The sequence below is a fragment of the Entelurus aequoreus genome, linkage group LG08 (genome assembly GCF_033978785.1).
Source record: "Entelurus aequoreus isolate RoL-2023_Sb linkage group LG08, RoL_Eaeq_v1.1, whole genome shotgun sequence".
NCBI lineage: Eukaryota > Metazoa > Chordata > Actinopteri > Syngnathiformes > Syngnathidae > Entelurus > Entelurus aequoreus.
The window spans coordinates 28,830,201-28,852,886 of NC_084738.1; the positions used below are offsets into that span (position 1 = coordinate 28,830,201).

Sequence of the window (22,686 nt, forward strand, 5' to 3'; positions counted from 1 at the left end):
GTGAGAGCCAATAACTCTTTCCTAACGAGTGCTGTAATAGATATTTATGTGTGTGCGTGTTTTTATGCACTGTCTTGATTAACTTCACCTCTTCTTTTTTTAAGTACTTACTATGAAGAATGGGCTTTTATGCTCGATGAAGAGAGGGCCAGCATGCTTCCCACCATGGCTGCAGGTGAGTTTGCAGGGTGCGCATACAATGTTGTTTCTGTCAATGGATATTGGTTGTCAATTAGTTAAAGGAGACCTGCACTTTTTTTTGGATGTTTTTCTATAATTCAGAATCCTTATGAGAGACAAAAGGACAAAAGGTTGTTTTTTTTGCATTCTAATTAGTAATAATTGGCTCGTTCTAGGTGGCTAGTAAGGCAGCTAATGGGATCAATCAATTCTGCCTCTAAATCACTTTGATAATGCATCCAGAAACCGCCAACAATACTTCATTTACGTTCCGTAACCTGTATAAATACTGAGCTGTAACGACATTGTTATCATTGGAGCGAACACTGAGGAACTGTTCATCTAGTGTAGTAACACATCGCCTTGCGACGGCATGTTAAAAAAGCTAGCTTTTTATGTCAGAAGCTGAATGGCTTTTGAGTTTGCAATACACAACACTGTGATATGACACCAGTCTGTACTGACTAAAAACAAACAATCATATTACAATATCTGTAAAGTATTAGCCCACATTTCATGTTTTGTTTGTACACAGCTCGCTCGACAGTGTTTGTAGGGTAATTGTATGGTGACGTGCTGCATGTATCATGATCAATATTATAGTGCAGGGCTATTCAACTACATAATGAAGAGGGCCGCAGTTTCAAGAGCCCAAGGGCTCAGGGGCCGGACATCGAAATGTGGATGTTTAGTCAGAAAAAGCCTCCGCAGGTTATACTTTTTTGAGACCGCGTTTACTTAATTACAAAGTAAACACATCGGCTTTCACACTGCACTGTCAATAAATGAATTATTCTGCCTTCGCTACTCGTTTCTGCCGTGTGCAGCTTGTTAAAAGCATGAAGAAAAAGAAGCTCCAGTTTTTTGTTGAGGATTGATGTTCCTTCTTTTGAATTATTTGTCTTCCTTTGTTGTATTTCTATACACTTCTTCCTTCATTTAGATTTGTAAGACTGAAAACATAAACATAAAATTAACATAAAAGTATAGCATCCATTGTGTATTTTACTTAAATAATGTTCATTGTGTATTTTAGAATTTACGTAAATAAAATAGAAGGTTTGGTGTTAATACATTCAAGGCGTCCCGCCTTTTTGTCCGTGTGGGGTGTGGTCTCTCGCTGGCTTGGGGTCTGGCTGCCCCCTGCTTTTCTCGTGCCTTGTCCTCTGCCGGGTGCGTCTGTCTGCGGCCTGCTGCTGGCCCTTGTGGGCGGCACGGTGGGCCAGGCTCTGGGGTTCCTGTCGCTGTCCGGCTTGGCTGCGTGGGGGCGGTGGTCCCTGGTTCCCTGGGCACCACACCTACTGTTTGTGGGATGGGCTCTCGGGGAGGCTGGTGCCGTACTCTGGCTCCCGCACACACTGGGAGTCAAATGTATTGTACATGCAAATTCACATATACTCACATACATACATACACACATACATAGGTACCTACGCTCCCACATACATATACAAATACAGTACATATTTACACACTCAAAGTTCGTACATCCACACGCACGCTCATTATACAAACATACTGTATACACATACTGTACATATACATTCACTGTAAAAACATACATATACACATACTGTACATATACACTCACTGTACAAACACACACATACACATACTGTACATATACATTCACTGTACAAACACACACATACATATACTGTACATATACATTCACTGTACAAACACACATATACACATACTGTACATATACATTCACTGTACAAATACACATACTGTATACACATACTGTACATATACATTCACTGTACAAACACACACATACACATTCTATACATATACATTCACTGTACAAACACACATATACACATACTGTACATATACATTCACTGTACAAGCACACATATACACATACTGTACATATACAAGTACATATGCACACATACACTCATGCACATAATCACGTTTCATCAAACATGTATTAACGTTGTTGCCCTAGGGCGGGGGTCGGCAACCCGCGGCTCTAGAGCCGCATGCGGCTCTTTAGCGCCGCCCTAGTGGCTCTCTGGAGATTTTTCAAAAATGTATAAAGAATGGAAAAAGATGAGGGGAAAAAAATCTATTTTTTTGTTTTAGTATGGTTTGTGTAGGAGGACAAACATGACACAAACCTCCCTAATTGTTATAAATCACACTGTTTATATTAAACATGCTTCACTGATTCGAGTATTTGGCGAGCGCCGTTTTGTCCTACTAATTTTGGCGGTCCTTGAACTCACCGTATAGTTTGTTTACATGTATAACTTTCTCCGACTTTCTAGGACGTGTTTTATGCCACTTCTTTTTCTGTCTCATTTTGTCCACCAAACTTTTAACGTTGTGCACAAAGGTGAGTTTTGTTGATGTTATTGACTTGTGTGGAGTGCTAATCAGACATATTTGGTCACTGCATGACTGCAAGCTAATCGATGCTAACATGCTATTTAGGCTAGCGATATGTACATATTGCATCATTATGCCTCATTTGTAGCTATATTTGAGCTAATTTAGTTTCCTTTAAGTCCTCTTAATTAAATGTATATCTCATGACACATGTAAATATGGCTTTTAATTTTTTGCGGCTCCAGGCAGATTTGTTTTTGTATTTTTGGTCCAATATGGCTCTTTCAACATTTTGGGTTGCCGACCCCTGCCCTAGAGTAAACTGGGTATAACACATGGCACACTGACAAAGCTTAACCTATTCGTACTATAACAATCTACAAGGTTAATGTAGGTTGCTTCTCTTTCTTCCCCTCCATTTTTCTGCATTCTTTCGTATCTCAAGTTATCATTACGTATATGTATTGTTGCATTTGAACAATTGTATTGTTGATAATAAAGGTAAAGTATTGCTATTGTTTATTATCAATAGCACTATTTCTATTGGTATTCATATTGTTCCATTTTTAGTGTAATAATGCTCATTGTCATTTCTGTATTATTTTTTATTTTCGCTAACTGCTTATTTGCTATTACTTTTACCATCATATTTGTACATGTCGTATTTGCTGATGTTGCTCTGTTGTTGTTGTTGTTGTGTTTGCTGTTGTTGTTTTTGTCTCTCTGTCTAATCCGCCTCTTGTCCCCACAATTCCCCCCTCTGTCTTCCTTTTTTTCTCTTTCTATCCCCTCCTGCTCCGGCCCGGCTGCACCAAATGATAATATAAATACATTTAATAAAGTCAAAATACAAATAAGGCAACAAGAGAAGTATCCTACACTTCTCTTTTGTAAAGTAAATCTGAACAGCCGATATGGGCATCTACATCTACTATATGATTTGCCTGAGAAGCTGGGCAGGACATTAAAAAAAATTAAAAAAATAAAAATAAAAATACATTTCAAAAAAAAAAAAAAAAAAAAAAAAAGTTAATACATTCACACAATAAACTTTAATTAGCGTTGTCGCCCTCTACTGGTCAAATGTAGCTCTACATGTATTAAAAGAGGTTTGAACGTTACTCTCAGACAAAAAACAACACGACCGATTACAAACGACACCACGAAGTCAGCAATTTCAATAAAAAGCAAACTAAATATATTTATGCGCAAATGTTATCTATTTACAAATGTTTAACCAAGTTTGGTGATGAAGCTTACATGCTCGGATTTCTACCATTGTTGCTGCTTGTCTGAATCAATATGTCCGTCGCTTAAAAGGTCTGCCAGAAAACAATGACTTGAGCACTTGTTTGGGGTAAAACATTCATAGTTTGTTGTCCAGTCGTTGTTCAAAGTCAGATTTTTTGCAATTTATTTAGACTTTTTTCTCAGCATTGAATGAGTAGTCTTCCTCTACTCACAACACTGCTGCTTCACTGTAACACATGCCTCGCTGTTGCCCACTGTGGGGTTAGCAGGAGTACTACATACATGATCAACCCTAGTTTTAATGGTTTCATCATGCCTATTTGGGTGATGTTCGACGGGCCAAATGAAAAGGTTTGGCGGGCCGGATTAGGCAGTTAAGTAGGCCAGTTGTAGTGACTTCCTCGATGGACAGTTGTCTGTTTGGCCCAGCTCGCTGGGGACATTTCCAGTTGGTTTTGGGTAAGCGTGCCATTTATTTCGGCATAGCTTGGTTCCAAGTTCCACATTCGCACTGTAAAGTCACGGCCATCCCACTATCTCGGTTTCCGTCTGCTCCAACGTTCCCCCCTCTTCTTCGTGCTCGCTTCTATAAGCAACAGATCATCCTCCGTATATTCATCTTAAAAAAGATAAGGTTGTGAATCCTCATTTGTCTGAAAATAGTCGTCTTCGTCGTCTGTTACGAAGTCTGCCATGATTACAACACATTGTTTTCGGAAGTAGGAACACACATTTTGTTGCTGGAAGTCGAATATGGGTTGCTATGGAAACTGATGTGCCGAGGAAAGAAGTTCTGGTATTGCTTAAAATGACCAAAATACTGTAAATATTGAAAATAAAACATATTGTTATTAAAGTGTCTGTTACTACATTATATATAGAATTGCAGTGTGTATATAAAACGTTGATGGAGGGTTTTGAAGGCTACAACGGTGACTCCCATTAGCCGCATCTTGCAAGCGTTTTTTTATCATCTTTAAAATCCTAAAAAAATAAAATGTGTTCTTGTCTCTCATAATGATTGTGTAGGCAAAATCCCCCAAAAGTGCAGTTCCCTTTTAAGTTTATTAATCATATTGTCATTGTCATACTGAAAACAGTTATTATCCATCAATCTATGCACTTTTTTACATTTTGTCTATAATTCATAATTCCTATGTAAGACAACAACACACATGCCTTTCTCTATTTTATGTGTTCTAAATAGTACAAAACTGCTCGCAAGAAGTGGCTAACAATTCAGGTTATGGGGATTCACTTATTTTGCCTACAAAACACTCTAAAGACTTCCATCAATGTTTTATATAGATGCTGTAAGTATGTATGTAATGTGGTAATTTATGACAACATGTAATATATGCCTTATTTTGGTCATTTTAAGCATTAGTGGAACTTACTTCCTGTGCACATTGATTTTATAGCATGCATAGCAACAAACGCTATTTCCATCCACAACTTGCGCTAATTATGGCAGACTTTGTGAGAGCAAACACTTAAATATAAGGAGGATAAGCTACATGTTTTAGAAGACGTTTGCTAAGCATATCCAACTATAGTATAGTGAAATGTAGCAGTAGTGCTAAGTGCTAAACAAAATACAAACATAAGAAAACAGTCACTTACAATGGCCGCTCTCACTGGGATGCCGACTGATGATGATGATTTCAGCCTAGTCCTTACTCCTCAGATACGAAATGATGGAATAAAACGAGGATCTTGCTGACTCTTCCTAGTGATGTCTTCAGGTCTAAGGTGAATTTCCAAGTTGAGCAATTTCTCTGCTTATGGAAACAACCTTTTACTATACAAGGGTGGGGTATGATTTATAATCTAGCATTAACTATTCCAAACTCTGAGACGATTCCTAAGCAGTAGCTCTGTAGCTAGCTTACCTCTCGCTAGTGCAAGGCGCTTTGTTACTAAAATTAGTTACTCTGTGTTAGCTCTTACAATAGCAATGTTGCTATAGTTTAGTTAACATGCAGGTCATGACATGTAAACGGAGTGGCTGTATAGGCGGAATAGATGACTACCAATTACCTGCATTGTTAGCCGTCTCTTGCTATCGGTTTTTCCCTAACTAGAACGCACAGATGAAAGAAAGTGATCTTGTCTCACATAAGGATTGTGGATGATGGACAAAATCCCCCTGCTAAAAAAGTGCAGTTTCCCTTTTAAGAAAGCGGCATTTTTTGCCAGGCCTATGCGCCGTGGTTTGCTTACCTTTCCTCATCCTCCATGTAACAAAATGGCTGCAAATACTTATTAATAATTATTGCTAATGAACATTTACTTAGTTTTACGTCCACACTTTTCATGCTGCACCTGCGTAGACAGCAGATGCAAGTTCTTGAACTCTAGAGTTAACAATAGGAATTAGTAATGACTATTTTTTTTTCTCTCTTCTTTTTTAAGGTTTGAACTCTATCCTCTTTGCCATCAACATCGACAACAACGACTTGAACGGCGGACCGGCAAGAGTAGGCGCCTCCTCCATGACGCACCTCCTCAAGGAGTCCACGCAGGGTATTGGCAGCCTGTGGAAGGAGTCCACACAAGGGGTTAGCAGCCTGCTTCGAGAGATCAGCACCGCCACTGCCGTGGTTCCGGGCTTTAGTCCCAGAGTGGACGGACCCTCTGACCCACTGCCTGTCCTGCCGCGAAGCTCCTCGGCTGGTAAGATATGCTTATTATTTGTAAAATATTTGCTGTATTTTTGGCCATATTTGTCTTGTGTTATCATACATGATATTTCTTAATAGGGTTTTTTTCATGTCAAATGTTTTAATTTCAATGTCCAATTATTTCACAGGTGTATGATATACGTACACTACCGTTCAAAAGTTTGGGGTCAAATTGAAATGTCCTTATTTTTCAATGAAGATAACTTTAAACTAGTCTTAACTTTAAAGAAATACACTCTATACATTGCTAATGTGGTAAATGACTATTCTAGCTGCAAATGTCTGGTTTTTGGTGCAATATCTACATAGGTGTATAGAGGCCCATTTCCAGCAACTATCACTCCAGTGTTCTAATGGTACAATGTGTTTGCTCATTGGCTCAGAAGGCTAATTGATGATTAGAAAACCCTTGTGCAATCATGTTCACACATCTGAAAACAGTTTAGCTTGTTACAGAAGCTACAAAACTGACCTTCCTTTGAGCAGATTGAGTTTCTGGAGCATCACATTTGTGGGGTCAATTAAACGCTCAAAATGGCCAGAAAAAGAGAACTTTCATCTGAAACTCGATAGTCTATTATGGTTCTTAGAAATGAAGGCTATTCCACAAAATTGTTTGGGTGACCTCAAACTTTTGAACGGTAGTGTACACGTAACAGTCCTTTATTTTTCAAAGGTTATAAAAACATTTTGAATTCATATTTTTTTGGCTCAAATCTCTCAATTAACTTCAGCCCTAAACAAAATTTCCAAACATGTAAAGTTTTTTTTAAAATTTTTTAACCCTTTGAAGGCCTTATGATCAAATAAAGTCACAGTTAGCACTTAGTATACATTTGCATAACATGCGTTATTTTACTAATTCAAACCTGTGACACCACATGTTTGATATTTTTGTTTCAGACCAAAGTTTTTTTAAAGAAATTTAGGAAAAAAAAGTGAAAAAAAGAAAGAATCCAAAATGTTTGGCTTTGAAGATAATTAAATGATTAATGATAATTGAATGCTCCCAGAGGGATTTAATTTAATTTCATAGTATGCCACTATAAAAAAGGGGCTGCAGACCAAAAAATGCCTCCCAGGGTGCACTTTAGAAGGAAAACCAGGCCTAAGCTTTTTACTTAGATAAATCCAAGTGGCACCTTGTCTGTCCAGTCTGTGCACATGATTAGTCACATGTGGGGGTCTTCTGACAGGAAGCACGCATTTGCATCCAAGGGGTGGCGGAGGGGGAAATCTTGAAGGGAACTTTCAGACCATCATCTTTGACCTAATTTAACCATATGCCGTGTTCCATTCCGCTGGGCCGTCTGACACCATTTTCCTTGATCTACTTAGTAGGCAAGGTTGAACTGTGTTGCTAACTGTGTGGTTGGAAATGGAACAGATTGTTTTTGGCTCAGAGTATAGCAGAAAGCTAAAGTTTTCCACTGTTCTGTTCTGATCTGTTTTTTTCAGGGCCAATACCGATTATTAGAAGTCAAGGAGGCCGATAACCGATATTCATAGATGATATTTATTTGCAGTAAAATCTAGCATAAGGTGAATAGTCCATCCATCCATTTTCTACCACTTATTCCCTTTGGGGTCGCAGGGGGCGCTGGAGCCTATCTCAGCTACAATCGGGCGGAAGGCGGGGTACACCTTGGACAAGTCGCCACCTCATCAGTAAACAGCTGGACAAGGCTTTAAGTTGTTTTTAAACATTATTTCTTCGAAAACGTCAGACCAGTCGCGGCAATGTTTTATGGGGCGCTAATGTTGTGGTTAACAAACGCCTTCATTATGTGTGTCTAAGAGAGGCATTAACATTTGTATTTCAAAATATGGGAAATGTCCTGAAAATTTGTAAAAATATGGAATCAACATCACTTGCCAGCTAATCAATTTTATAGATGTAATATTTTGTAATCTTTCCGCTTGAGGAACCCTGAAATATTGGTTGGTTGGTAGATTGAAGTTTATTTCGACAGTACGGCAGCGCAGCTTATAAGAAAGGAGCACTGGTTATTACTACTAACTTACTCTCTACTTATCCCTATTTTTGATTGTTTTAATTCTAAATACTGGTATCTATTTTGTATACATTGTATCTGCAAATGTATTTCTGTTTTAGTTTAAAAAAACACAAAACGTCCGATATTGTTAAAATCCCAAATATCAGCGCCAATTATCGGTTGATCCCTAGTTCTATTTAGGGAAGTACCGATTAATCGGCCGATTTTTGCGAAAAAGTATGTGATCGCCATCGCTGATTATTGCCTTTTATGCCGATCACAAACGTCGATCCCCTCTGGCTGACACTTTATTTATTGTTGCAGTCAGTACACCACACGTAAGAGGAGGGTGAATCAATCCATTAATTGGTGATGTCGAGACTCGATACCCCGGGTAGTATCAGTATTTGTGAGTCATACTAGTTTGACTATGTCGACATTTTTGTTGTTTTTCGTTAAATGAATAATTTATACCAGTTTTTACTTTTGTTTAGGTTTTGCGTACTATTGGCTTTGTTTTTTATTCTAACAATTGTATGTAATAAAATAATATAAAGAACAAGTTAGAATATTCTGTTGATATTGTTAAACTGTCAATAGCACTCACCATAAATACATTGACAAATGTATAGTTAATACTTGTGATTGATTGATTGATTGATTGATATATTTTTATTTGAAATATGCATAAAAACAAGAGCAAGCCTGATCCAATACAGTGCTATAGCCTTAACAGCCATTATAACAAAATGAAAAACAATGGAGAATAAAAAACAAAAACAAATGGGCATTGGACTTTCTTTTTCTTTTTTTTTTCTTTTCTTTTTTTTTACATATTTGAAAAGGAGTGAGAAGAAGTTTACACTTATTTAATCCCACCCCTTTTCTTTAAATCATAAATTACTCTGAGCTAGAACTACCTATTCACTCAATGTACAAACTTAATGAACTTGTATATACTGTACATACATCATAGATATATACATACATATGCACACTACACACATACATAGCCACATCATTACCACTAGTGATCATGGAAATGGTATGATGCCACCACAACAACACCACTGCCTCAATGGGCAGCCCCACACTCTTCTGTAACACAAACAACCCAATATCAAAGCCCTTCTTCATCTCTGTACCTCTGGAATATCATGTACTTATACTTATTTTTAAACTGGTTTATGTTTGGACATTGCTTTAACTCATCATTCAAACCATTCCATAATTTCACTCCACAAATTGAAATACAAAAACTTTTAATGGTCGTTCTATAACTAAGCATTTTGAAATTTAAATTCCCCCTTAAATTATAACCGCCCTCTCGTGTGCTGAACAATTTTTGAATGCTTCCTGGGAGTTTATTTATTTTGGCTTCATACATTATTTGTGCAGTTTGATACAAAATAATATCATTAAATTTCAATATTTTTGACTGTAAGAATAGTGAGTGAGTATGGTCCAGATATCCAACCTTGTTGATGATCCATACAGCTCTTTTCTGAAGTATAGTTATTGAATTTAATGAGCTTTTATAATTATTCCCCCAGACTTCCACACAGTAGGTTGAATATGGTAAAACTAATGAACAGTAAAGAATGTGGAGTGATTTGTGATCCAGAACCTGCTTTGCTTTATTTATTACTGAGATGCTTCTTGACAGCTTAGAATGTACATGTTTTATATGTGATTTCCAGTTAATTTGATCGTCAATTGTAACTCCAAGGAATTTTATTTCAAAAACCCTTTCAATATCCACCCCATCTATTTGTATCTGCACCCTTGTTTCACGTGTCCTCTTTCCAAACAGCATTAACTTAGTCTTAGTCAGGTTTAATGACAATTTATTATAGTCAAACCAAGTTTTTAGTTTACTAATTTCTTCCATAATGACTTCCTGCAATTGATTTAAGTCATCCCCTGAACAAAAAATATCAGTGTCATCAGCAAATAACACTAATTTCAATAATGTAGACACTTTACATATATCATTGATATACAGGATGAACAGTTTTGGCCCCAACACTGACCCCTGGGGGACACCACAAGCAATATCCAAACATGATGAACAGCAATCCCCCAACTTCACAAACTGTTGTCTCTTATTTAAGTAACTTTTAAGCCAATCTAATACAACTCCCCTGATACCATACTTTTCCATTTTATTGATTAATATATCATGGTTAATTGTGTCAAATGCTTTTTTTAGATCAATAAATATTCCCATTGCATATTGTTTCTTTTCTATGGCATTTGTGATTTCCTCTATTGTTTCAACTATTGCCATTGATGTAGATCTGTTTGATCTAAACCCATATTGACAGTCAGAGAGTAATTTATGCTTTTCTATAAATGCATCTAACCTGTTATTGAATAGTTTTTCTAATATTTTAGAGAATTGTGGAAGTAAAGAGACGGGTCTATAGTTCGTGAAGTGGTGTTTGCTCCCAGTTTTAAACAGAGGTATAACTTTAGCTATTTTCATTTCATTTGGAAATGCGCCGGTTTGAAATGACAAATTACAGATATATGTTAATGGTTTTGATATCCCTGTAATGACCTTTTTCACCAATGCCATACTAATGTCATTGGAGTCAGTGGACATTTTGTTCTTACATTTGTTTACAATATCCAACACTTCTTCTTCACCCACTGCATTTAAAAACATAGAATTGGGATTTCTCTCCAACAATCCCTCCATATTTTTACCAGTTGTCCGTGGATCTGGGATTTTTTCTGCAAGTTCAGGTCCAATACTTACAAAGAATTTATTGAAGGCATTAGCCACATCTTCAATATTATCATTTTCTTTACCATCATTTGTGAAATACGTTGGATATTTATTTGAAGAGGTAGTTTTTCTTATAATACTGTTTAATAAATTCCATATTCCTTTGATATTGTTTTTATTATCATCTAGTAATTTCTTATAATCATCTCTCTTATTTTTATTCTTATTGTAAGCACTATTAACATCACCATTTTCATAAATTACATCCCAATTCTGCTCCAGTAAATCATGTTTAAATGAACTAATGGATTCCTCTGATCTCGTTCTTCTGTATTGGGTTGGCTTTTCTAGTTTTTTTGTCCTGTAGTTCCCATTAAATATCAGAAAAACTGGGAGGTGGTCAGTGATATCTTTGATCAATAGCCCACTTACGGTCTTATTCTCAATATCATTAGTGAATATGTTGTCGATTAGAGTGGCAGAGTGAGACGTAATTCGACTGGGTCTGGTGATTTTGGGATATAGACTCATACTGTACATTGTGTCAATGAAATTATCTATATCTTTAGTTTTACTGGGATTTAACATGTCAATATTAAAGTCTCCACAAATGAAGACAGCTTTACTAACGTTACTCTCCTTTGAAAACAGGCATTCCATCCAATCTGTAAAACGTTCAATGCTTGTACCTGGCGATCTGTATATACAACTAATAATGACATTTCTACTTTTTTCCATACAAATTTCAATTGTTAGAGTGATCATAATTGGTGTTGGTATCGACCAATCTCACTCATAGATGATAGGTATCGGAATTGGCAGCATAAAACCCTGATGTGAACATTCCTATTTCTATTGTGTTGAAACTAGTTAAAGCAACCTTTACCTTTTCCCCAAATAGATTCAGGGCTGAGGAGGGAGCGGCGGAGAAAGAAGAAGATCACAAACATCATTTCCTTTGATGATGACCTGGATGGAGGGGCTGAGGATGAAGAGGAGGGTGAGGAGGACTTCCAGAAAAATGTTGGGATGATGATTAAGAGGCAAACAAGTCCTGTTCAGAGCAGCGTGGAGGAAGGGATAGATCTCCTTGAGCCGTCGTTCTCTGGTTCTCCTTCTCAAAACGGGCTGGCCGACCCAGGTTCATTGAGTTGGGTGGGGTCACCCCATCCTTCTCGTATGCCACACATGCCAGACCGTAAGAATATAGATAACGAGGAGGAAGAGGAAGAAGAGGACGCGGAAGAGGAGAAGTACGAACCTAGAGCACACATCCAGGATGAAAAGCGGAACAATGACCAGTGAGTTGTGGCATATATTAGTAGGGCTGCACAGTTCTGCAAGATACATTTGAATTGAGATAGTGATTCTCTAGGAATCTTCTTTAAAAAGTGTCCCCTCTCAGCAATAAAATGAGACATCCCAAAGTCCATCTTGTTCAAAGTCCAAAATGTCAGCATGTTGCATGCAACCTGAGTGTATTGATTGCCAAGAAGCAAAAGGTCACTGCCAGCCAGTCAGATTTAACACTAAATGTTCTTCATTTAGGATGGTGGTGGGAAGTCTGCCCAGCGTGTCCACGTGGAGCCCCGTGCAGGGGCTGATGGACCACAGCAGCGCGGACATCCTCATCCCCCTCAACTCTGCAACCCCCCAGCCAGGTATTTTACTTTAGAACTGGACCACACAATATTTTCGACACAAAAGGGAAAAAAATATCAGACATTTTGTGGTCAGTCCTTTTTTTGCAGCTGTAACAGCTTCTACTCTAGTTTGAGTTTGAGTTTGAGTTCGAGTTTATGTTTATTTCGAACATGCAAGCATACAACATGATACATCACAATTTCCAGTTTCTCTTTTCAACATGTTCGAAAAAGAGTAGGAAGAAGCAGAGCTTATTTAATCCTACCCCTTTTCTTTTACATAACAGTTGCTAAAACTTTTGTTCACTTCCTGTTCTCAATTTTTTCACAATATACTCCGTAAGTAATCACAAGAAAAATAAATAAATAACACTCGGTGAAGTAAGTTTCATTTATTTTGTGAGATGAGTAAGATTATTTTGAAAAAATGAACGGATGGATGGATGAAATAAATTCAGAATGTTTATCATCGTTCTTCTTCTTTGTACTTTGTAAACATTTTAAGTTTGAAGAGTTTCTTGAAGTGGATCATATTAGTACATTGTTTGATTGCTTTGCTTAATCCATTCCATAATTTAATTCCACATACTGATATACTGAAGGTCTTAAGTGTTGTACGTGCATACACATGTTTTAAATTACATTTTTATCTAAGATTATATTTCTTCTCTTTTTTGAGAAGAATTGTTGTATATTCTTGGGTAGCAGGTTATAGTTTGCTTTGTGTATAATTTTAGCTATTTGCAAAATCACTATGTCGTGGAATTTCAGTATTTTTGATTCAATAAATAAAGGGTTTGTATGTTCTCTATATCCAACATTATGTATTATTCTAACTGATCTTTTTTGTAACACCGTTAGTGAATGAAGTGTACTTTTGTAGTTATTTCCCCAAATTTCTACACAATAACTCAGATATTGTAACACTAGCGAGCAGTAGAGAATATGAAGGGATTTTTGGTCTAGAACATGTTTTGCTTTATTCATTATTGACGTGTTTCTTGCTACTTTATGTTGTATATTTTTTACATGAGATTTCCAGTTCAATTTATCATCAATCATTATACCTAGAAATTTGGTTTCGTTTACTCTTTCAATTTCTATTCCGTCTATTTGTATTTGTGTTTGACTTTCTCTTCTACTGTTACCAAATAGCATTATTTTAGTTTTACTAAGATTCAACGATAGTCTGTTTTTGTCAAACCATCTTTTTAATTTGTTAATTTCTTCTGTTATTATTTGTATTATCTCCTGTGTGTTCTCTCCTGAACAAAACGCTGTTGTATCATCCGCAAATAATACTAACTTTAAATCTTTTGTAACTTTACAAATGTCATTTATATAGAGATTGAATAATTTTGGTCCTAGTATTGATCCCTGAGGTCCACCACAGGATATATTTAGCGTTGTAGAAGTGTGTTCCCCTAGCTTCAGGTATTGTTTCCTGTTCGTTAAATAACTTCTTATCCAGTTTAAAACTAACCCTCTGATGCCATATCGTTCTAGTTTTTTGATTAAAATATTGTGATATATTGTGGGGGCGTCGTGGCGAAGTTGGTAGAGTGGCCGTGCCAGCAATCGGAGGGTTGCTGGTTACTGGGGTTCAATCCCCACCTTCTACCATCCTAGTCATGTCCGTTGTGTCCTTGGGCAAGACACTTCACCCTTGCTCCTGATGGCTGCTGGTTAGCGCCTTGCATGGCAGCTCCCGCCATCAGTGTGTGAATGTGTGTGTGAATGGGTGAATGTGGAAATACTGTCAAAGCGCTTTGAGTACCTTGAAGGTAGAAAAGCGCTATACAAGTATAACCCATTTATCATTTATTTATTTATGATTAATTGTGTCGAATGCCATCCATCCATAAACACTGCTGTCGCACATTTTTTACTATCTATTGCATTGGTAATTTCTTCTGTAATTTCGAAGTTGAAACATTAGTTCTGTATCCATATTGGTTCTCTTTGAGTATTCTATTTTTGTTTGTGAAACTCTCTAATCTGTTATTGAACAGTTTTTCAATGATTTTAGAAAATTGTGGAAGTAAAGAAACAGGTCTATAATTTATAAATTGGTGTTTGTCTCCAGTCTTATAAATTGGTGCAACTTTAGCTATTTTCATTTTGTTTGGAAATTTGCCTGTTTGAAATGATAGGTTAATAATATACATTAATGGTCCTGCGATGAGGTGGCGACTTGTCCAGGGTGTACCCCGCCTTCCGCCCGAATGCAGCTGAGATAGGCTCCAGCACCCCCCGCGACCCCAAAAAGGGACAAGCGGTAGAAAATGGATGGATGGATGGTCCTGAAATCTCTTCAATAACCTTTTTTATCGTTTCCATATCAATTCCATTACAATCGGTTGAAGTCTTAGATTTGCATTTTTTCAAGATTATAATTATTTCATCCTGTGTCACATTACTGAGGAACATGGAGTTGGGATTTCGCTCTATGGTATCATTATAGTCCTCAATTGAAACTAGGTCTGGAATCCTTTCTTCCAATTTTGGTCCAATATTTACAAAGTAATTATTGAAGCTTTCAACTACTTCCTTTATGTTGTCATTATTTTTGTTTCCGTCTAAGAAGTATTGGGGATAATCCATTTTAGTGCCATTTTTAATAATGCTATTGAGGATGCCCCATTTTGCTCTCATATTGTTTTTGTTCATGTCCAATAATTCACTGAAATATTATTTCCTACATGATCGTAGTATGTTTGTTAGCTTGTTTTTATACTTTTTGTATTTGTTTTCTGCCTCTGTAGTACTTTGTGCTATACATTTTCTATATAGAGTATTCTTCTTATTACAAGCATTTTTTAATCATTTTGTCATCAATGGTTGATTATTCTTTCTCTGCTTTCTACTGAGTTGTTTCCATGGACAATGTTTGTCATAAAGTATTATGAACTTGTTTAAGAAATGTTCATTTGCTTCATCAACTTCTTTTTCATTGTACACATTGTCCCAATTTTTCTTTTCTAGCTCAATTTTGAAAGCAATCATTCTCTTCTCTGTGCAAAGTCTTCGAAATGTCCTTTTGTCTTCCATGTTCTTCTTGTAGTTTCCATCATATATTGTGAAAACTGGCCGATGATCACTAACGTCGGTTATAAGTAGACCACTTGTAGTGTTATTATCAAAATCATTGGTAAAAATATTATCAATAAGCATGGCACAGTGTCCTGTGATTCTGCTAGTGGGAACAGTGTTGCCAAATGGGGAATTACACTTTTTTGTGCCATAAGCTTAAAATATCATATATTTTGAAACAAAATTATCCAACATAACTGATTTTACATTGCTAAGGACAATAATTACCATAGACCATGTACAGTATAGCTTATAATGCAGTTTTATCTTTCATTAAATAAACTAAAGGCCTGTACGACTGAAGGTTTTTACGCGTTAAAACTCGGGCTGTCAAAGTTCACGCAATAACACGTTAACTATACATTTAAATAACGGCATAGATTTTTTAACAGGCGATTAACCGTGCTTTAGCGGGGGAAACTTGGCTGCAGTTCACTAGTTAGTGATGAGACACAAGCTGGAAAATAGCGAGCAGAAATGGAGATAGAAAAGGCTACATTATGGAAATATCAGGTTCAAAACCATGGCAAGTTGTTCTCCCGACAAGAAATTACTATTTTTTGCCGTGAGACGAGGCGACATCACTGCAGCAAATGCCTGCTGTGCTCATTGTTTAGAGGTGGGTGGTGCTTCACTTTTAGTTGCTTCTGATTCCTGGCTGGCTAAAATATTGTGTACATTCTTTTATAACATGTTCTGGTCAAGTCTTCAATTACAGAATGATTAACCGGTTCAATATTACATTGTATTAATAAATAGAGAAAATGAAAACACTGCCATGCAGCAATATGAATACCATTAACTTGTAAAACATGTCATGTACAGAATATCAGAAGCATTTATTCAGGTAGAAATATCACAGATTACATTACCACACATCTTTGACAATCAAAACATGATCGTAACGATCCACGTTTTGTGTTATTAATGTGTGAAACTGGTATCTAAACATGCAAGTGTAGCTCCTTCTCTTAATGCAAGTGCTCCTAAAGCAGTAATATAATTTCCGTACTCAAACAAAATACAATACCTGGCAAGACACCCAACGCACTGCAGGTATTTCTTTTAACATTTTCATTAAAAGCGTGTTTGTCTTTTTTAGTTTAAACTGTCTAAAAAAGCATAATGTTTAAAACACATTTTATTAAAGCAAATTATTTGTCCAGTCATGGTCTTAAAACTTGAAAATTATTTGTCTAGGGTACACTTATTAATGATGAAAAATTATATCTTTCTGCGATTAATATGATCAAAATCGCATTTAAATATTTTAATCATTTGACAGCTCTAGTTAAAACAGGTGCAAACTTGATAGCGCAAGCAAAGCTGATCTATTAAGCTCATGCACAGAGGATTACTTCTTTTAAGTGAGCAAAATAGAGTGATCCATTTAGTGTTTTTGTCTTCATGTATATGCAGAATATGTAGGAGGAACATATACAGGAGGAGGAGGTGCTAATATAATCATTTAGCACTCGTAATGTGATTTATGAAGACTGAAACTATTCTGCAGCCGCTGTTTAGCGTCTATTTTTAGTAGTTCCAGAAAGGACTTGCAAACTGGCACAGTTATGCACAAAGGGCTGTGAGAAAGGAGGTGCTCGCGCTGCAAAGACAAACCATTGAGAGAGAGAATATTCCGTCTGTGTGTCTGTGTCAACATATTTGGAGTGCCAGAAATAAAAATATCAGACACATTGTCTGTTTAGCAATATCATTCTCAAATTTTATAGCTGCTGGATGACTTAAGAGAACACATTTAATTGATTCGTTTGAGTGTTTACTGACATTTTTTTTTAAATTGCGTTAGTTTTTTTGATATAGTATATATATATATATATCTTATTTGAGGAAAACATATTGCGATATTCATTTTATTGCACTTGGATCATTCCAGACTCACCATCACAACACCGCAGCGCCTCCCAGAGCAAACTATCGCCGTGATAAAAATAGAATCTGTTATTTAGATTGAGATTCTGTAGTGCAGAAAAAGGTGGTACATATTTGTGTGCTGCTTGTTTAACAACATTTCAAAGCGCCACAGGTTGGCAAATGGAGAGCATAACTAGAATGTGGAGGGAAATGAGTGTCTCCATGGTGATAGCCGGTAGTGCACGCGAAAAAACACTCATTTAAATAGAGCGGTGTGCACCACTTTTGTACTTGTTATCAATTGTATACAAAGTCTTAGCATATCACTAATAGTATGTGCAATGTATCTAGTCGTTAGAAAAGCGCTATATAAGTCTAATCCATTATTATTATTATTAGTATAATATATGGTTTGCACACGCTGTTTTGCATTTGTTAGTTGGATCTGAGTAAATCAGGCCTGAACAGTATTGTTGGAAAAAAGCTGCCACTTGGCTACACAAGCTCCCATCTGGCTGTGAAGAGGCACCCGTGACAATACACATCAGTCACAGTGCAGAATGTATCCTGTTTATTTTTGCTAATAGTCATGTAACAGGTTAAAATAAGGTTAAAATAATTATCCTACATTATGCGATTTTTGGAATTATTGCATATACACAGCAGTGTGAAATTATCGTACAAATTTGCTAATTGTTGTACATCTGGCAATGCTGACTGGCAAGGCTTTGTCCTGAAACTTTGAGTGGAGATTTTTTTGTCTTGTCATCCAGAAAAAAACATGTTTGTGGTCACCTGAGAATCTCTGTTCGAGTTTTTGCCGGAGGTGTTCGATGGGTTTGAAGTCAGGGCTCCCACGTTCTTCCACATCAAACTCATCCAAGCCTGCATTTATCGACCTTGCTTCGTTCACTAGGGCACACGCACTAATGTAATGTATTTTCTGTGGGCACATGTAGTTACACTTTTATTCATATTTAATACCTTCACATCAGCAGCAATTTAGCGATCCATGCAAGAATGGAAGTCAGTGTGCAGCATCAGCAGCAGCTGTCACAGGCTGCTGTACAAGCTATCCATATCCCAACAGATGAACATTTCTGTTCCTCTTTACCTTCACTTTCATTTCTGTATCGTTTCAGTCAACTCAGTGGAGGACTCGGCGGCCTTTCCTGCTCAGTGTGATTCAACAACACCTGTTGAGAACTGTGATAGCCTAAGATCACGGCTACCGCCAAAGTAAGCATCTGCTCCAGTCATGTCGGATGTGTTATGGTGTAAAGAAGACGCTCATCCTTGAGAGTATTAGACTTAAGCCATCTGCTCCACAGCTTCAACACATAAAAAAACTTTGACATTCAGAATATTGATGTATTTCAGTATGGAGTCCAGTGCTTTGGCGCTGTCTGTTCCACTCAGCAGCAGGCTGCCAGCATCTGATCTGCAAGAGTCCATGACAGTCGGTGAGTGTTTCTCAGTTTTTCATCCCTTCCTTCTGTCTGCCTGCTCTTGCTCATCATCTCTGCCATGTTAGCCAGAATTCTGCCAAAAAACAACCATCGGTGGTGAGTTTGTAGACAAATTATTTTGCATAAAATATACAAATATTACTACAGTTCAACGATACATTTGTTTAATCAGCATAATCACACTTGTGATTTTTGATCAATCGTGATTAATGGCAGTAAATTACTTGCGTTCATGATTTAAATTACCTTTACAAAAACCACCCCAATATTTTGACACAAAGCAACTTCTTTGTCAGAATGTCATAAAATAACATTTCCAAATAATGTTTTACTTAAATGCACATCATTTATTTGTTCAAAACTTGTTTCCATCCATCCATCCATCTTAAACCGCTTATCCGGAATCGGGTCACAGGGACAACAGCTCTAGCAGAGACCCCCAGACTTCCCTCTCCAGAGCAACATTAGCAACTTTCTACTGGGGAATCCCGAAGCGTTCCCAGGCCAGAGAGGAGATGAAATCCCCCCATCTGGTCCCCCCTGCTGCGGGGTCTCCTCCCAGTGGGACGTGCAACGAGGACCTCCCTAGGGAGACGCTCGTGAGGCATCCGCACGAGATGCCCGAACCACCTAAGCTGGCTCCTTTCCAAGCGAAGGAGCAGCGGCTCTACTCCGAGTCTCTCTCGGGTGACTGAACTTCTCACCCTATCTCTAAGGGAGATGCCAGCCACCCTTCTGAGGAAACTCATTTCGGCCGCTTGTATCCGCGATCTTATTTTTTCGGTCATGACCCACACTTCATGACCATAGGTGAGAGTAGGAATGTACATAGCTAGGTAGACCGAGAGCTTTGCCTTCTGGCTCAGCTCTCGTTTCGTCACAACAGTGCGGCAGAGAGACTGCAATACTGCCCCAGCTGCTCCGATTCTCCGGCTGATTTCCTTCTCCATCTTTCCCTCTCTCGTGAACAAGACCCCGAGATGCTTAAACTCCTCTACCTAGAACAGAGTCTCGTTCTCTACCTGGACTGTACAAATCATCGGTTTCCTGCTGAGAACCATGGCCTCAGATTTGGAGATGCTGATCCTCATTCCAGCCGCTGAACACTCTGCTGCGAACCGATCCAGTGAGAGCTGAAGGTCACGAACCGAAGGTGCCATCAGGACCACATCATTTGCAAACAGCAGTGACGCAACCTTTAGCTCCCCGAGACGTATACCCTCTCCGCCATGGTCATGACTCTGCCTAGAAATCCTGTCCATGAAAATCACAAACAGGATAGGTGACAGAGTGCAGCCCTGGCGGAGACCAACCCTCACTAGAAACGGATTTAACTTACATCCAAGCACCCAGACACAACTCTCGCTTTGGTTGTACAGAGATTGGATGGCCCTCAGCAGGGTCCCCCTCACCCCGTACTCCCTCAGCACCTCCCACAAGATCTCCCGGGTGACCTGGTCATAAGCCTTCTCCAAATCCACAAAGCACATGTAGACTGGATAGGCATACTCCCAGGCCTTCTCCAGGATTCCCGCAAGAGTAAAGAGCTGGTCAGTTGTTCCACGACCAGGACGGAATCCACATTTCTCCTCTTGAATCTGAGGTTCGACTATCGGCCGGACCCTCTTTTCCAGTACCTTGGCGTAAACTTTCCCAGGGAGGCTGAGTAGTGTAATACCCCTGTAGTTAGCACACAGCCTCTGGTCCCCCTTTTTGAATAGGGGAACCACCACCGCAGTCTGCCACTCCCTCGGCACTGTCCCAGACTTGTTACCAATTTCTTCTAAAGTACCATTAAGGTTTTTTTTAAAGTGAAAAATGTTGCCATTGGGCACACTACTTTGAGTCTCCTCACTCATCTTTGCACCGACGTATGCATTTCCTGATCATTCACTATATTACAACATACACCTTTCAGGTAACCATCCGCAGTTAAGGTAAAGAAGCATATGCGGACAAAATAAATTGCGTGATTAATCTGTCTTTATACATGATTATTACAATTTTTTTTTTATTAATCGCATGACACATGAAATTTGACAGCTCTAACAATACATATAATTTTTTACATTGGAGCCTTTTATCTAACGCTACATATAAGGTAGTTGCACCCTGTGATCGGAAGGTAAGGATAATGATGAAAAGTCTAAATAAATATAATTAAAGAAACTGCTAAAATAATGATATGATTCATTAATACAATATGATTAATGCAATAAATTACAGCCTTGGCATATAGTTGTTGTACTTTTTCTGGAGTTCATACATATTGAACTTTTAACTTGTTGAAAAAACAAGTTAAAAGTGCCGCAAGTCGCTAAAGAAGTAACTGCCCTTAAGACATAAGAGGCGCTGACGTCAGTGACTGCCGCGATGCCAAAAGTTAAAGGATTGACTGGAAAGACTGATTTGAAGCTGGGCACAGGACATGATGGCATTCAAGAAGGGATACTACAAAAAATACTCCAGGAATTTAAAGAAGAAATGATAGAAAAATTGGAAGAATTGATGGATGGATGGAAAGAGGATATGAAAGAAATGAAAGAAGAAATTAAAGAAATGAAAAAAGAGAACAACTCCAGAAATAAAGAAGCCACTGAAATGAGCAACCAAATGACGATCCTTCAAGAAGACAACAACATGCTGAGGAACATCATAGATGAAATGGATCAGGATAAACGAATGAATGATATCATTGTGACAGGGCACCGAATTAAACCAAGATCCTATGTGAAAGCTGTGAATAATGAAGGTGAACCAGATGAAATGGATATGGTCTCAGCAGAACAGCAAGTGATCAACTTTCTGCAATCAAAAGAAATTGAAATTGACATTAATACCATCGAAACATGCATCCCACTGAACGGAAGAAACAACAACGCCACTCCAGTCGTGCTCGTGAAACTCGTAAACAGAAAATCTAAAATGGCATTGCTGAGACAGGGAAAGAAGCTGAAGGGAACAAATGTGTACATGAATGAGCATCTCACAAAACGTAATGCTGGAATCGCCAAGAAAGCACGCGACTTGAGAAGGCAGGGAAAAATCCAGGGAACTTGGAGCGCCAACTGTAAAATCTACATCAAGCTGAATGGAGGTCCAGAAGCAAGAGTAATTGTTGTCCATGACATCAAGGACCTGGACAATTTTTAAAGTTTACACAGCTACCACAACAACGATGATAATGGACTCTGACAGAAAACAAGCACCTAAATTCAGCATCGGCACTACTATGTTCCAAGGGACGACTAAACAAGAGGACCTAGATTCAGGATTGCATCCACCTACACTTATAGAGATTATTGAAACAACATCAAAGTTTGTTGAACAAGAAAATATGGAACTAAAAAATTAGATCACAAAAACCAGGATTTGGAAAATGATATAGATCCAGATACAAATTTTTTCTCCCACATCAGT

The 22,686-nt window shown here is 37.9% G+C and overlaps 1 protein-coding gene across 1 annotated transcript in view; it reads left to right on the top strand.

The window, feature by feature from the left end:
• The window catches only part of snx29 (sorting nexin 29), a 344,206-nt gene that overhangs the window by 14,033 nt on the left and 307,487 nt on the right, over positions 1–22,686 (top strand). The window contains exons 6-11 of the mRNA XM_062056216.1: positions 105–175; positions 6,187–6,447; positions 12,088–12,487; positions 12,735–12,847; positions 18,940–19,036; positions 19,178–19,260. Of these exons, the coding sequence (XP_061912200.1) occupies positions 105–175; positions 6,187–6,447; positions 12,088–12,487; positions 12,735–12,847; positions 18,940–19,036; positions 19,178–19,260 (1,025 nt within the window). The remainder of the gene's footprint in view (positions 1–104; positions 176–6,186; positions 6,448–12,087; positions 12,488–12,734; positions 12,848–18,939; positions 19,037–19,177; positions 19,261–22,686) is intronic.